Raw genomic sequence first — 17414 nt, 5'->3', positions numbered from 1 at the left:
AGGTTCTGGACTCACTTTAGCTACCTCTAGCTTTAGGAGAGTAATGCAATGTTTCATTTATCGTTTGTTTAGTTAGTGGCATTTGATAACAAATACCAGGCGAGGATTGTCATGTTCTATTTCAGAACATACTGAACTTTTCTGTGTTTTTGCGCCCTCTGGTGGACACTACTTAAATTTGCGTTTCCAAGCAAACTAGTTCATTCACAAGCAAGACGTCATTTCATGCGGTCACACAGTTCAACTGCTAAAACAGTATTCCTTATACACTTTCTGTTCATGTCTTGGAAAGCATCGTCTGTGAGTACTATGACTGCAATCTTTTCTGATGTGTACTGTACATTTTGTAGCCATGTGTTTGTTTGGATTTCCCCTCTGCATTTGTGTTTGGTACTGAGCCCACGTTGTTTGGTCATGCTAAGCTAGCGCTAGCTTCCATTAGCCCAGCTGTGCATTGATATGTGACAGTTTCACTGTTTTGTCAACTTTAATAGCTTTATGCAAGCTCTAGAGAGCCTTTCTGACATTGTGTCAATTCATGTGTGGTACAGTAGTTTATAATTGTATTTCGTAGTACAGTTCATAATTCCATTTGATTTCACAGTAATGTGTAGTGTTGTAAAAACAGGTTAAAAACTATTTACATATATCTACAAGCTATTTACATTTTCTATAGTAATTTCATGTCATTTAAAATGAGACAGTCTACTGTCTCTAATGCATAATGCTTGTAGACATTGTAGCTGTATGTTTTATGCTGTTTATTATTTCTTTGAATGTTTGTACAATTAGGCATTATTTAATTAGTGCTTCTTTTGTGTCATGTTTTACAATTTTAGCTTCATCATGGTTTTGGAGAAGAAGTAAAAGCCCCTTCAAAACTTTACTCTGCCTCTGACCATCTCTCAGGTCAAGTGTTAGCGGTCTGTTTATTTGTGTACCCTCCACACACATTGAGAACAGAACAACCTGTCCACTCTTCCTGTACTCAAAGTACTTGCGGTATTGTCATAACCTGAATAACCCAATGCACTTGAAAGAAAAAACATTGAGGAGGAGAACTCCAAACAGTACCAGCAAGCGGGATTAGTGCCGACAGTACACCCTGAAACAAGACTTCAGCAGAGCGTCCATCAAGGCACAAACTCAGAAGCAGAATTTAGCTTTTGGATCATGAGACATTCTGTCTTCTTCACTGCGAGGCTTTGATCTAATTGTCAGCCAAATTGAAGTGGAATAACAGCTGTGTGAATTGTTAATGCATTCCTAAATGGCAGTATTTTCCAAGCCGCATACAACGGTGTTATGACTGAATTGGGTGCGCCATCAATGCATAAATCAGGCAGTAATGCACCAACGGTGTCATGGGGCTTGAATCAGAAATTAAGCCAAAAGTTTTTACCAGATAAATTGTGCATTTTATTCGGGGATCAGATAACGGTGCATCGTCCCTGTGTGTGCAGTAACTGTATGTGTGCCAACACATCTATGTGTCCATTGAAAACATTTATGCAGTCTTAGGGTATACTCCACTTTAAAAGTCGAATAAGTGGGTTTGGGATGGGTCCCCGACACAAATATAGGCTCTATAAAAGTCAATTCATATTTGCGCAAGACTAGCGCCGAAGTCGCTTGCAAATATTGGAGGTCCTTGACATGAATAATGTCTGTGGCCGGGAAACAGAACTGTTACCTGTTCATTGCAAGTGGTTCTGATGAAGACTTACAATGTCAAAATGCCATGGCAACTCTTCAACATAAAACTAGTCCATCCATACACGGGGATGTGCCAGACTTTGGGTCATGCACTGTAAGGGTCCAGTGTGCCAGACTTTGGGTCATGCACTGTTAGGGTCCAGTGTGCCAGACTTTGGGTCATGTACTGTTAGGGTCCAGTGTGCCAGACTTTGGGTCATGTACTGTTAGGGTCCAGTGTGCCAGACTTTGGGTCATGTACTGTTAGGGTCCAGTGTGCCAGACTTTGGGTCATGTACTGTTAGGGTCCAGTGTGCCAGACTTTGACTTTGGGTCATGCACTGTTAGGGTCCAGTGTGCCAGCACCAACTCCAACAGGCCCAGTGCCCGTCACTGTAATATGTGTTGGAGTTCCACGGTTCTGTTCAGCCAATAAGCTACGCCAGTCAACGGTACGCCTCGGGTGCCGTTCTCCTCCGACTGGCAATAAAATGAAGAAAGGCATAAAGTGCCAAGTTTACTGCTACGCTAGTGGATTGTCTATTGGACTGCATGCTTGATGCTCGACTGAGGCAGTGAGGCCCCAAGGGCAGTAACTGGCTCCCTGAACACTGAAGATGGAGAGGTGTGTGTGTGTGTGTGTGTGTGTGTGTGTGTGTGTGTGTGTGTGTGTGCGTGCGTCTTTGTGAAGGTGTGTGTGTTTGTGAGTATGTGCACGCCTCACACTAATGAAGTCTTTGGAAAGAAAGAGAGGGAACAAAGAAACTTAGAAACAGAGAAGATTGAGTGCCTTTGCCTGTCTGTGCGCCTGTGCATGCGTGTGTGCGTGTGCGTGCGTGTGTGCGTGCGTGCTGCAGCAGCCCCTCACTCACCCGATATACTGCAGTGGATGACTCTGGTGAATAACAATCCTACACGTGGGACACGTGTTGTTCTCTTCCAGATACTTCACCAGACAGCTCCTACAGACTGCAATCACACACACACACACACACACCGTAAGGGCTACTGTTTTTCCACCTCGAATAGAATGCATTCTTTACAGTTTTCACATAAGAATGTAGCAATAGAAGAAAGCTAAAATATAATATTGTTATTTATTAACGTCTCTGTCTCTCTCTGTCTCTCTCTGTCTCTCTATGTCTCTCTCTGTCTCTCTCTCTCTCTCTCTCTCTCTCTCTCTCTCTCTCTGCATTTCTTTTCTGTCTGTGCGTAGGATTGCAACAGAGGAGGAAATTTGAATACCCATTCTGACCTGAGATCAGATTCATACGAGGTTTCCACTGGACACACACTGGTCTGATTAACCCATTCTGACCTGAGATCAGATTCTATAAATGTCAGTCGCTCTTCGATTTTTCAAAAATAGCAGACCTACAAGCTCGTATTGCGCCACTCGGTGGCGCGCTATGAGCTTGTAGATCTGCTATTTTTCAATAGCTAAAGCATAACATGATGCCAACACCAAAACGGGTTCCCGTTCAGAATGGGTTAAGGACTAATCCAGACACTACAGTGCTACTCTCTAAGCCTGTTGGACAAGCAGGCAGCACCAGTTTCATTTTGTGCGCCAACCAACATGTGAACGGATGTTCACAAGCAACCGCGGCGTATCAAACATATTAAATACTCTCACAACAATTGACAGGCATGAAGTCACAGAACACAGACATGGATATTCTTCACAGCTCAGTGAGCAACTCACACAGGGTAGAGGCGCGAAGACCTGGTTACCATGCACTGCTCCGGGCAGCACACCCCACTCGCGTGTGTGTAGTGTCAACGCACGCCGAGATGACAGATCAGAATAACACACACACTCACGCGACACCGTTTTGGTATGAAATTAATATAATATAATAATTAGGCCTGCATCGCTTTGCCTAAAACACTGAACTATGAAAAGGACCGCAATTGGATTTTGCAATTTGTTGAGAAAAATATATTGTTATGTCCCGCAGATAAAGTAGGTTATGTACACATAACTACAGGCATTCATAACTACAGACACTAATATAGCCTACCGCATAGGATTGTACATAGCCCTACATTTAACAAACAAACTTGATTGAGGTCAATACGAAAACTGCTATGAGGATGAAACCAGAAAAAGCACTAAGACCTTGTTTACATCAGGTATAAATAAGGTAAAAGGAAGACGTGACAACCGTATGGAAAAAGGGGCAGAAGAACTGGGAGGCGGAGGCGCCGGCCGAGCAGTGTGGTAACCAGGTCTTTGCAGTAGAGAGAGAAATGCCCTGAGCAGTGTGTTACTGGTAACCAGGTCTTTGCAGTAGAGAGAGAGATGCCCCGAGCAGTGTGTTACTGGTAACCAGGTCTTTGCAGTAGAGAGAGAGAGATGCCCCGAGCAGTGTGTTACTGGTAACCAGGTCTTTGCAGTAGAGAGAGAGAGATGCCCCGAGCAGTGTGGTAACCAGGTCTTTGCAGTAGAGAGAGAGATGCCCCGAGCAGTGTGTTACTGGTAACCAGGTCTTTGCAGTAGAGAGAGAGATGCCCCGAGCAGTGTGTTACTGGTAACCAGGTCTTTGCAGTAGAGAGAGAAATGCCCCGAGCAGTGTGGTAACCAGGTCTTTGCAGTAGAGAGAGAGATGCCCCGAGCAGTGTGGTAACCAGGTCTTTGCAGTAGAGAGAGAGAGATGCCCCGAGCAGTGTGGTAACCAGGTCTTTGCAGTAGAGAGAGAGAGATGCCCCGAGCAGTGTGGTAACCAGGTCTTTGCAGTAGAGAGAGAGAGATGCCCCGAGCAGTGTGGTAACCAGGTCTTTGCAGTAGAGAGAGAGATGCCCCGAGCAGTGTGGTAACCAGGTCTTTGCAGTAGAGAGAGAGAGATGCCCCGAGCAGTGTGGTAACCAGGTCTTTGCAGTAGAGAGAGAGATGCCCCGAGCAGTGTGGTAACCAGGTCTTTGCAGTAGAGAGAGAGATGCCCCGAGCAGTGTGGTAACCAGGTCTTTGCAGTAGAGAGAGAGATCCCCCGAGCAGTGTGGTAACCAGGTCTTTGCAGTAGAGAGAGAGAGATGCCCCGAGCAGTGTGATAACCAGGTCTTTGCAGTAGAGAGAGAGAGATGCCCCGAGCAGTGTGGTAACCAGGTCTTTGCCGTAGAGAGAGAGATGCTACGGACATCAAACTTGCAGAGGAGAGAACACCTTTTGTTTCTCTATCTCTATGTCCTGTAGTACCAGTCTTGATTTTGACAGCAAATATTGATTTTAGTTTTAGTCATAGTAATTGCTGATTTTACACTTGCTGAAAATAGGCGATCTACAAGCATACAACGCGTTGTGCTGCGACACGTTGTGATCTTGTAGATAGGCTATTTTCAGCATGCAACAAAGTGTAAAATGACTTTTTCGTCATCGTCGACTAAATCAACACTGTGTAGTACTAACTACTGTCGGTTCCACTTAATCTTCCCATCAAGTTGTAAACATTGACAACTGCATTGACACGAGGGAGAGAGGCGGGGCCTTTGCATTTGTGTGTAATTTGTGTGAATTAAGTGGTTATTATTGGGGCGATTAACATCAACATAATTCCGTTTCATTTCATGCATTTCATTAATTTTCTTCCCATCGTGCGCCACGTAAAGGCACACTGACTGATGTGAGAACAAACGTGAAAGCCAAAAAAGAAAAAACACTGTATGTGCATTTGAGGTCACAGAAGAGCTTAGAGGTCCCAGAGCCGAACTCCGGCCCGTTTCCGGCATTATTTAAACCCTCCACACACACACACACACACACACACATTTTCCCCTGTTGTCCTTACAAGTGTAAGTAAAGTTTTACTTAGCATGAGGTACAGAATCATATTTGAATGGAAAAGGTAAAGCATCTTTGCGGGATTATTTTCAGTGATATATTTGAACTGGAAATCACTGCTTCAGTAAGGTGGGGGGAATGCCATAATGATTCCAACCGTGACATATTCATCATATTAAATAGATGATCCGCGTATTCACAGTGGGTGTGCAACTATGCTTTTTTAGTCGAACCGGAGGCGGGAGGCGTAGAGTGTTCACAGATCTACCTTGCCGCCCACTGGAGAAAAGACGGAGCTCAGCAAACACAACGTGATATAATATGAATAATATGAATATGAATAATAATATGATTGCTTCTGTGTTGGCTCTGGAGTCGACAAGTCTCTTTTCTAACACAGGGAGGAAAAGCACGGAGGAGGATCAAAGCTATCCACGCCGGGGCTCTCCAAGGTTTCTGGTGTTCAGAGTAGGCCAGCAAGTCCCCCAACTGTGGTACGATGGCTCCCTCTAGCGAAGGGCTGAGGTATTACCATCATCGGTGTAATGATGTATTGTAATGTAGATATTCAATGTATACTTAAAAATAACCTACAGTGTATAAATATTGTAATTCATAATGAAATACTTTGTATTGCATTTAACTTTTTCATCATTAAGTTAAAGGGATATTGCACTTTCAAACATGTTCAGGGTCATTATAACGTCTCTACACCCTGACCCCGGCCCAGACATTTTTTAAGTTGCTTGATTCAGTATTTAGATATTAATTGTATAAGACACCCCACCCCTGAACTTGTAGGTCTGCTATTTTTGAAAAATCGTGAAAATGGGGCGCAAACCTTTGAATATTCTTTCAGAGCGACCGATTTTAACTCAAATCTTTGCTTCTGGGGGTGCCCCTGGAACAACATATTTTGAGATGGGGGTCGGCGGCCAATTACATATAATTTTTGGAGTCCTTGACATGAAATATTGAGTGATATAGGCCTAGAAACATAGGTATTTCAGAAAACTGTCAGGATTTAGAGGCCTTTTTTATTTCGACTCTCAGGCCTAAATGGGCCTAAATGGTTCCTCCGCTTGGAACGACACTCGTCTACACTCTTAGCTCCAAGAAGAGCTTCCATATAGAAGTATCCCTGCATCGGTAGAAAGGGCGTCGAGCAGTCCAAAAACAGTGGCCAAAACCTTTTTTTGCAGTATCGTTTCCAAAAAGGGAAAGTATACTGTAGAAGGGAAGCTACAGATGATACATTTAGGACAGACACGTAAAATGTTTAGACAGGGGTGAAACAACCGCTATAGATAGCTTATGAAGTTAGCCAACGACATGTTTTTGTCGGAAGTTGCAGCCGGAGAAGCAGCATTAACGCCTCCGCTGGTCGAATGTCGAATGAATAGAAGTCAGTTGGAAAATCGAAACAGACACTTCGACCAGGGGAGGCGATAATGCTGAGGTTCCAATCCAAACGGAGCTTAACTTGGTTACAAGGCAAGACATTGAACGATATTGACTTGAGCACCAATTAACTGCAATAGTCAGTGACTATATACACTCACTGCGTCTTATTATGACAGTTGGAGTGAGTACATGCAGAATAATAGTTGTTAAATTCATCAACTTTTTCAGAAGAAAGAAAGAAAATGAGAGAATCATTAGAAAGAGTGGAAGCAGAGGTGCATGGAAATGTTGTTAGGTAGGTGATGGCTACTTACACGTGTGTAAGCACTCCGTGACAGTAGTGGCATCAATCAGGTACCCCTCACACAGCCGACACGTGATGTGGGCATTGATGTCCCACAACTTGATTTTCCGGGTCAGCATTTCGGGGTTCTATGGGGAGAGATAAAGGACAAATGGTTAAATGTACAGGCATAAGCTGCTGGGTGCACCAGTGTTTTAGACATTTTGACAGCAAATTTAAGATTTTAGTTTTAGTCAGTGTTTTGAATAGTTTAAATTTAGTTTTAGTCACATTTATGTCACCTGGAATGTTGTAGTCGACTATTTTTAGTCGACTAAACATTGTAAGATTTTAGTCGACTAAATCTAAAATTGATTTAGTCGACTAAAATGTATTTCGGCGGGCCTTGATGCCATCGTAATGGCTGATTTTACACTCGATCTACAAGCTCACAACACGTCCCAGTGCTGTATCTTCAGCATCTATTACTTATACTGGATCTCTTGTCCACTAGTCATTTTAATCTAGTTTTTATTTGTTGATGAAATTGTCGATTTATTTAGTCTTAGTCATCGTAGCTTAGTTTTTATTCCGTCTTTGACAGTGAAAAAGGGTAGTCGACGAAGGTTTTTCGTCATACACATGGTCGACAAAGTCAACACTGGGGTGCACATCGTGGCCATGGGGAACATCATTGGGTGTCATTATGGCATATAGTTACAGAAAAGACTAACTACAGTGCTAGATAAAGGTAGGTGTAACATAGTCAAGAATGTGCTTGATCAATATTGAGAGTGTGAAGTTGGCTGGACCTCCTAGGATGCCACAATTTACTGTTGATACTACTCTAGGTATAGAGGGTATATGAGCATGCATAAAGTGAATGGAAAATCGAGGGGTAATAAAGTGAGTGGCAAAGTGAGTTTAATGTCGTTTAAAGTTTTTAATGGAATCAGTAGTTTTTTTGACACTCAGCAGGCATTCCCGCATAACTTCCGGGTATGATGTGGGCCTAATTCAACCATCATAGGAGAAGTCAACTTGACACACTCACTGTAAACAAACCACACTCGTTTAACCCATTTAGAGAGTTTTCTGAAAAACCTATGTTCTATAACAGTGTCAAACTATTTCATGTCAAGGAGCACCAGAATTATCTGTATTTGGGCCCGGACCCCCATCTCAAAATATGTTGTTCCAGGGACCACCCCGGAAGCAAATATTTGAGTTAAAAATGTTTTTCTTTGAAAGAATATATATTCAAAGATTTGCGCCACATTTTCACGATTTTTCAATGAGCTTGTAGATCTGATATTTTTCAATAGCTAAAGTATAACATAATGCTTAAAACATCAAAAGGGGTTCCCGTCCAGAATGGGTTAACAGTACACCCTGAGTGCTAGTAAGCGAGCGATCTGACCACGAAATCGTGCGACAATCCTGGCCGAACAGTACTAACCCTAACCCTAGTCTGCATCCGGTCATATGCCATTGATAAAAGAGAAGTTATCTTGTCTTGCTTCAGCAGTAGTCCGGCAGTCGGGGTTGTGGAGTGGGAAATTTGGTATATAGTATTTTTTTATATTGCCCTAAAAATATTGTCTATATACAGTACATACATTCATGAATCCACTTGCTGACCGGCTGTCAGTATTGAGCAATTATTTTTATAGGGGTTTCTTGTGACCCTACTATTAACATCCTGTATAAGGCAAAAATGTAAAAAACTTTCCTTATGCTTTAAGTAGCATGTGACATGTCATGTTACATGTCATGATTCTGAATCCATTCCAAGCATTAGTTTTGCACAAAAAACACTCCTTGGGCCGTAGCCACTTCCCCAAATGTGCCCAAAATGTGCTGACCTCATCACATTTGTGCTGACCTCATCACATTAGTCATGACGGCTATGGCTGTTTTTAGCCCAAGGAGTGTTTTTTGTGCAATTTCTTTTGTGTATATATCATCAGAATCAGTAGAGCTCGGTTAGGTCAGTGGTTCCCTAGAGAGTCCTTGAGAGTTCCAGTGGGTCCCCAGCTAAATGATAATTAAGAACCAAATGGAACCTTATGGGTCTGTAAGTGTACAAATGGAACCAAATGGACCCAGAGTTAAATTAACAGTGATTGTACAATTGGTGTCCCAGAGACAGAAATGCCATTAAATGGGGGGCCTAATTCACGTCAAACCGAGGGCCCTTGAAATGAAAATGGGTGAAAATCACTGCTATAGCCGGAAAATCTTCTCTTATGGGGGACCTTGGCATATATTTTCAAATGGGGGTCCACAGGCTAATGAGTATAATTTTGGGGGTCCTTGACATGAAAAGGTTTGGGAACCACTGGGTTAGATGATGCTTTATTTTTTTTATTGAGTGAAAGGCTGAGATTTCCTGTAATGTGTACACCAAAACGTGGTACTTTTGACAACTTTCCTCTTTCCCTGAAGACCTTTCCAGGTCGAAACGTTGGTTTTCATTTAAAATAAAAATCCTGCATCGTGCCTACGAGTGTTCAGTGTGCGGCAACTTCAACATGCCAGAGAAAGACAGCATTCAACATTATGCTATAATGAGTTTTATCTTCAGCTGTTTGTTCAGTATAATGTTGCCTCTAAACTGAACCATTTTCCACATGAAAGTCATTGCGTGTCCTCCTTTTGGAAATAATTTAGTTCCACTTGCATCTTTTCTAACCTCAGTCAAACAAACTTCTATCATCAAACACTATCATCTCTCACAAATCCCCGTCTCTCGCACGCACGCACACTTTCTCTACCTCTTTCATCCCCTCTCTCTCTCTCTGTCACAGACAGACATACACACCTCTTTCATGGTGTTATAGCTGTTGAGCTTGTTATTTTGCACTCGTTTGTGAAAATTAGAGTAGCCTAATGGTTTACAAGGAAGCCGTATCATAATGATGATATTATATCTTGAAAACGAGTGAGGACCTCTCTTAGCTGGTCGGCACATTGTCTGAGTGAGTACACAGCCTGGGATGTTGTCGTCCTCATGCCAGGAGTGAGCAGTCAGAGTGCATGTTTGCCAAGGAGAGGGGTGGTGATGTCGGTTTTGCATTTACTGAAGTAGCTTCCTAGTCACAGTAACTATTCTTCAAGGTCAATGTGTTGAGTGTAGGTGGCTGACTGCCTGAACATGTGCTTTAGTTCATGTAGAACCTCCTTTGTGTACCGCATGTAGAGGGAGTGTACAGAGTAAATGCAAAACCGAGATCACCACCACCCCTCTCCTTGGCAAACATGCACTCTGACTGCTCACTGCTGGCATGAGGACAACACCATTCCATGCATTGAATGTGGTGAATGTACATTTTAGAATTTGTCAGAATTGTATTGAGAGGATGGCCCCTTGAGATGCAGCATTTAGAGAAAAGCGCTTTGGATGAAAGCGCTATATAAATGGAACATTTACCAGTGAGTGAGTGAGTGAGTGACTGAGTGAGTGACTGACTGACTACAAATCTTTGCTTCTGGGGGGGTCCCTGGAACAACATAGCACAAACGATGGGAGTATTTTCAGGTGGATTTTCATGAATTGGAGTTACAATTGTGACGCCATGATTCTTCAAAGGTTAGTGTAAACACCGGCAGGGAACGGGAGTTAGATATTGATTTATAACGCAGTAAATGTGTTAGTTTCAGCACCACTGATACAGAAAACTGTAATGAATTAGAAGGATTTTTTTTTTTTTTGACCTCAGGTCTTAATGGATTAATTTACTTCTTCTAGATGGAACTAAATGACTGAGTGATGGACCGAAGTACAGGTATATCCGTCGGTATGTCAGTCTTAACTCTAGACTAGTGCTGCCATGTATGTCAGTCTTACCCCTAGTGCTGCCATGTGAAGTCCATGTATGTCAGTCTTACCCTTAGTGCTGCCATGTGAAGTCCATGTATGTCAGTCTTACCCCTAGTGCTGCCATGTGAAGTCCATGTATGTCAGTCTTACCCCTAGTGCTGCCATGTGAAGTCCATGTATGTCAGTCTTACCCCTAGTGCCACCATGTGAAGTCCGTTTTTTGTCAGTCTTACCCCTAGTGCCACCATGTGAAGTCCGTTTTTTGTCAGTCTTACCCCTAGTGCCACCATGTGAAGTCCGTTTTTTTGTCAGTCTTACCGCTAGTGCCGCCATGTGAAGTCCGTTTTTTGTCAGTCTTACCCCTAGTGCCACCATGTGAAGTCCATGTATGTCAGTCTTACCCCTAGTGCCACCATGTGAAGTCTGTTTTTTGTCAGTCTTACCCCTAGTGCCGCCATGTGAAGTCCGTGGATGGTGGCGTCGCCACCGTCTGTTGCTGTAGTTGTGCGGCCGGCGGTGTTAGGAACTAAATGGAACTAAATGACTGAGTGATGGACCGAAGTACAGGTATATCCGTCGGTATGTCAGTCTTAACTCTAGACTAGTGCTGCCATGTATGTCAGTCTTACCCCTAGTGCTGCCATGTGAAGTCCATGTATGTCAGTCTTACCCTTAGTGCTGCCATGTGAAGTCCATGTATGTCAGTCTTACCCCTAGTGCTGCCATGTGAAGTCCATGTATGTCAGTCTTACCCCTAGTGCTGCCATGTGAAGTCCATGTATGTCAGTCTTACCCCTAGTGCCACCATGTGAAGTCCGTTTTTTGTCAGTCTTACCCCTAGTGCCACCATGTGAAGTCCATGTATGTCAGTCTTACCCCTAGTGCTGCCATGTGAAGTCCATGTATGTCAGTCTTACCCCTAGTGCTGCCATGTGAAGTCCATGTATGTCAGTCTTACCCCTAGTGCCACCATGTGAAGTCCGTTTTTTGTCAGTCTTACCCCTAGTGCCACCATGTGAAGTCCATGTATGTCAGTCTTACCCCTAGTGCCACCATGTGAAGTCTGTTTTTTGTCAGTCTTACCCCTAGTGCCGCCATGTGAAGTCCGTGGATGGTGGCGTCGCCACCGTCTGTTGCTGTAGTTGTGCGGCCGGCGGTGTTAGGAACTAAATGGAACTAAATGACTGAGTGATGGACCGAAGTACAGGTATATCCGTCGGTATGTCAGTCTTAACTCTAGACTAGTGCTGCCATGTATGTCAGTCTTACCCCTAGTGCTGCCATGTGAAGTCCATGTATGTCAGTCTTACCCTTAGTGCTGCCATGTGAAGTCCATGTATGTCAGTCTTACCCCTAGTGCTGCCATGTGAAGTCCATGTATGTCAGTCTTACCCCTAGTGCTGCCATGTGAAGTCCATGTATGTCAGTCTTACCCCTAGTGCCACCATGTGAAGTCCGTTTTTTGTCAGTCTTACCCCTAGTGCCACCATGTGAAGTCCGTTTTTTGTCAGTCTTACCCCTAGTGCCACCATGTGAAGTCCGTTTTTTTGTCAGTCTTACCGCTAGTGCCGCCATGTGAAGTCCGTTTTTTGTCAGTCTTACCCCTAGTGCCACCATGTGAAGTCCATGTATGTCAGTCTTACCCCTAGTGCCACCATGTGAAGTCTGTTTTTTGTCAGTCTTACCCCTAGTGCCGCCATGTGAAGTCCGTGGATGGTGGCGTCGCCACCGTCTGTTGCTGTAGTTGTGCGGCCGGCGGTGTTAGCTCCGCATCATGAACAGCCTCTCATTGGAGCCTACACAGGGAAGGAGAGAATGGGAGAAACCACTGTAAGGACTGGTAAACGTTAGAGGTGTGTGTGGGGGGGGGGCTGGGAATACAGAAAATACCCTTATTCGAGGGGGGACGAGTGGGGTAAAAAAACATACTGGCTACTTCAACACTTTCAACACAGAATGACTTTCAGGGGGCACGCTTGTACGTCCTGAATTCAATACTGATGGCTGGTTTCTTTCCAAAGTAGCTTGAAGGGCTGGTGAACCAAAGCTGAAATTCGCCAGCATTTAATTGGGGGGTCAATTTCCCACCATCGGTACTAGGTGACATTTATCAAGATGGCAATACAATATAATGGTAAGACAGCCAAGACTGCAAGACTCTTGGAGACCTCGCCAAATACTTTCCGTTCAGAAATTAATGACAATATTCAATTCTTCAAAGTAACAGTCTAGATATTGACAGTCTATATTGAATTTGGGTAACACATTATGACCGCATTCCAGACAGTGCACAAACCTGTATTGTCACCTGTCAAAGCCAAAGGTTGCACGGGTTGAACAGTAGAAGCAAGCTGATGTTTGTCATCACGTGTTACAGACCAGCTCATTTCCTCGAGTATATGTGGGTCATGGGTGGGGTCCGTTATCTCTACTTCCCATTACATGCACTTTACAAAAAGCATATTTTTGTTTAATTAATTAATTAAAATAACCTTTGTGTACTTGTTGAACAGATATGATAACATTAAAGGACAACATGCAACCGTATTAAATATTTAATATCATATTGTTTATGTCCCTCAAACGTATTTATAATGGTTTGAGCCTAAATCACCACTCTGATATAACCAGTCCATGTCATTTCTGCTTCTGAAGCAGTTTTATCTGCAGTACCACAATGTCCTGAGGTGGTGGGGGCGCTGATATGCAAATTATTTAATCTTGAGTGATTATAATACTGATGCTAGATAAACCCAAGCTTGTTTCCATTCCATGCCAGCTTGGAAAATCAACAATGGCGGACATTGTAAATAAAATGGAATTGCAATTTTGGAACTGAAGACTGAGGAGGGGGGGGGGGGGAATTATACGAAGTAGGGTGATACAAATGACATCACGGGTACGACCAAATCAGTTGAGCCGTTTCTGAGAGAACTTTCCATAAAAGCCCCTATATGATGAGAAATCCTGACATTGCGTGGGATTGTGGGGATAGAAAACACACAGGGGAGCGCAAAAAACAAAAAACAAATTTGGAAAAGTTGAATTTCATGTTGTAGGACCTTTAAAGGTTTTGTTATACAGATAAAGTTTTGCCTTGCCTATAGTAGAAAATGTTTCCACAGTTTAACACACTACTAGAACAAGGCCAAGCAACAACAGAACAGAACACAACAGCAACAGAACCGCTCCTAAGATGCCAACCAACCAGTTAATATGTCGGTTTAGTCATATCATTATAGAAGTGATTCACAGACTAATTGCAGAAACCCAAACCCTCCAGTCACGACGTGCAGAGGGACGCCAAAATAACACACTGTCTGTGGGCTTGAACAGCCCACAGACAGATGGGCAGACACACAGACAGACACCGACGCAAAGTACACAGGAGCAGGCCATGAACAAACACGCACACACAAAAAGTCCTCTTTTAAACCGCACTGTGTCTTTATTAAGTGCACCAGCCCAGCATGCTTCCGTTTGTCTGCTCATCAGACTGTGAAATTAGCCCAGTTTAGCCTACAGAAATAAGCAGTGAGCAGAATTCCGAGGACTGTATGGCAGCCTTATCTATTCAAACTCTAACTCACAATCACACATATTGGGTGACTTGACCAAAACAAAACGGCTAATATTGTCTAATTCTCCAATATGAGTTACCTCCAATACTGGACTCTCCATCACAATCTCAATAAAAAAAACATGTATTAGCAGACAGCAGTCCAATCAGAACTACCATTACAATTACCATAGAATTGCCACCGTCAAGCAGTCCAATCACAATCATCTCAACAAAGCAGTCCAATCAAATTTCTCTCTATAATGTGTCGATGCTGCTTAAAGAATCCATCAGAAAGCCTGGAGCTATTCAAAGACCTTTGCCAGGGGGTCACCTCAATCCAGGCCATTAAAAGCCTCTTAATTGGCAGCCACAAATTAATTATTAACCTAGAGATTATATGGTTGTATATAGAGACTTGTGTTTCCTCTGTTCCTCCAAAATAAGAATGCTATGTGGACCACCAACTTTTGATATATTGATTTGACTTTTTGACATACCCAAGTATTTTGGGTTGAGCCAAGAAGGTGCATGTTTTTAAAGCTTCACTATGTACCGGTTGTGTTTCATGGATAAAATGTAATTTTGTCCAATCTGTATGTCAGGGTATGTTAATTGTGACCGTAGCTCACATATATATATACATATACATACATATATATATATATACACACATACATATATACATAATAATAAACGGCATGGTTGTCAGTGCATCACAACACAGCCAGATATGGCTGTCTCCATATATGAAGATCACAACGCCTTGTTGTCAGTCGGTTGTCAGTCTGTCACGCCTCGTGACACGCTCCATATGGCCGTCTCCATATAGGAAGATCACGACGATGTCGATCGGACATCATCAAACCCTCTACACTCCACCAGACACGCTACATATGGCCATGAACCCTGGCCATACCAGTCTTTCATTATGCGTTTTTTGGTCAATGAAAAACAGGAGAAATATATGGGAATGTCAATATATGGCCATATTGTGATGAGTGACAGTCTCATGATAACCAGAGCGGTTGCCGAGTCACACTTGCAAATGAACCAAGTTGGTACAACACATGGATCTCCACATGTGGAGCTGACTATCATCACCTGGATCTCCATATATGAAGATCACGACACTGACCTCATCAAACCCTGGATATACATACATGCCATGGTTTGACATACTAGATCTGCATATCCGGCCAGCAACTCTACATCTGACTTCACTGATACCAGATTAATACTTAACTGTTCCGTATTAAGAAGCTCTGTTGTTTCAGCGAGGATTCTCGCCCTCAGGGCGTCTTACTGGTACAATATAACGTATTTGGCGTGGTTGTATTTAGTCTCCCTGCTCTTCTATTGAAACAATGATCAAAGGTCGTGTCTCATCTGGGTCAAAGGCTCTGACATGAATTTTTACCTGATGGTCAAGATTTAATTTATTCCACAAGCAAGCAGTCCGGCTCTATTAGCTCAATGGTAAAACATGTCAGCACTTTAGCAGCATTTGAAACCAGGTTAAAATCCGGGGGTAGAAGAGGAAAGTTACATAGACTGATAGTGCAGCTTGCCTTTAAACTTGCAGATCAATTTCTTCCTTGCGGGTCAAAATCGGTCACTTTATTTACGGAGCTACAGTATGTGTGTCTGTATGTCTGTGTCTGTCTGTATGTGAGAGCACGGAAAGCTGCAACACCTAAAGTCACCAGTAGAGTACAGCACAGAGTACACTACAGTATGAGCCCTGGGTCGTTCCTGGGGCTCCGGATGTTCCGGGGACCCCCCGGGGACCCCCACACAGACACACCCCCCCCCCCCCCCCCCCCCCCCCCCCCCGAAAAAATGGCATTTTGTATTCATGAGTTGAATAACGTAGTGTGGGTTCAACTGAAACACACGCAATCCCTGGAGCTGCTACAAGCTGCCTACATTTATTTATGCTTTTTTTTCCCCATGTTCTTGAAATGTTTATTTTTATTTACAGTATTATGGTCCTTCAATCAAAACCCTGTTTGATAAGGTTGTAGCCTAAAAAAAACACTCGGATAAACCATGGCCAATTCTATTCCGTCTGTGTTCTGAAGGTTTTTTTTTTAAAGCAAAAGATAACCCAAAAAAAGACAAATAAAGGTCATGATAAGTATTACACTGTAAATCCCTGGAACATGTGACGCGTTTAAACCTAAACACCATGTGTGTAATAATAAAATGCCAAGTGTTTATTAATGGTCATAAAATACAGTAGAACACGAGTTCACTCAAACACCTCACGAGAACACCTAGTGTTAAAATTCTAAACACCTATATGACTGACTTTGATTGTAAAAACTAAACACGTTCATGTGTTTAAAAAGTGTTACAGGGATTAAACATGTTCTTCTGTTTATAATCTAAACACTGTGACACGTTTAAAAAGTGTTACAAATATGTGTTTAAAACGGTTTATAACCTAAACGCTTGGGTTTAGTGTGTAGGCATTTGACATCATGATATTTCAGTGGTACGTGGTACTCGTACTTAACACAGCTAACAGAAAACAGAGCGTATGACAACAGAAAATGGTCTTGAGTGGGTGGCTGGCTTGATGCTCGACCATTTGGATGAGTGGGTCACTGAGGGCCCCTAGCTTGACCCCTCTAAATCAGAAGCGACCAGGCATATCACATGTCAGCTCACATTAACACCGTTTTGAGCCCAGCCTGCCAAGTGAGCTGCATGGTGGTGGATGTGGGTCTGTGGCACAGACATCAACACACCCCGTAGACTCAGCCAACCATGACTAAATTACCTCTCTCTTACTTTCACGCACGCACACACACACTAAGAAAACAATTAATTATGTCCCAAAAGTTCTGTCTCAAACACACATTTT

The 17414-nt window shown here is 43.1% G+C and overlaps 1 protein-coding gene across 3 annotated transcripts in view; it reads right to left on the bottom strand.

The window, feature by feature from the left end:
• The window catches only part of pcgf3 (polycomb group ring finger 3), a 64522-nt gene that overhangs the window by 25567 nt on the left and 21541 nt on the right, over positions 1-17414 (bottom strand). Inside the window, exons 2-4 of one of the 3 annotated variants that reach the window (XM_083785979.1) lie at positions 12669-12779; positions 7192-7309; positions 2568-2664 (exon numbers count right to left, since the gene is read on the bottom strand). In XM_083785979.1, coding sequence (XP_083642105.1) covers positions 2568-2664; positions 7192-7309; positions 12669-12683 — 230 coding nt within the window. In that variant the 5' untranslated portion in view covers positions 12684-12779. Of the gene's footprint in view, positions 1-2567; positions 2665-7191; positions 7310-11010; positions 11027-11426; positions 11499-12668; positions 12780-17414 lie in introns of those variants that run through there. The other 2 variants (XM_083785980.1, XM_083785978.1) reach the window with 2 other exon arrangements.

The sequence above is a fragment of the Protomyctophum parallelum genome, assembly GCF_964188405.1.
Source record: "Protomyctophum parallelum genome assembly, chromosome: 16".
In the NCBI taxonomy this organism is placed as follows: domain Eukaryota; kingdom Metazoa; phylum Chordata; class Actinopteri; order Myctophiformes; family Myctophidae; genus Protomyctophum; species Protomyctophum parallelum.
Note: the sequence above shows the minus strand (reverse complement) of the source record. Positions and strands in the feature narration are given on the sequence as shown.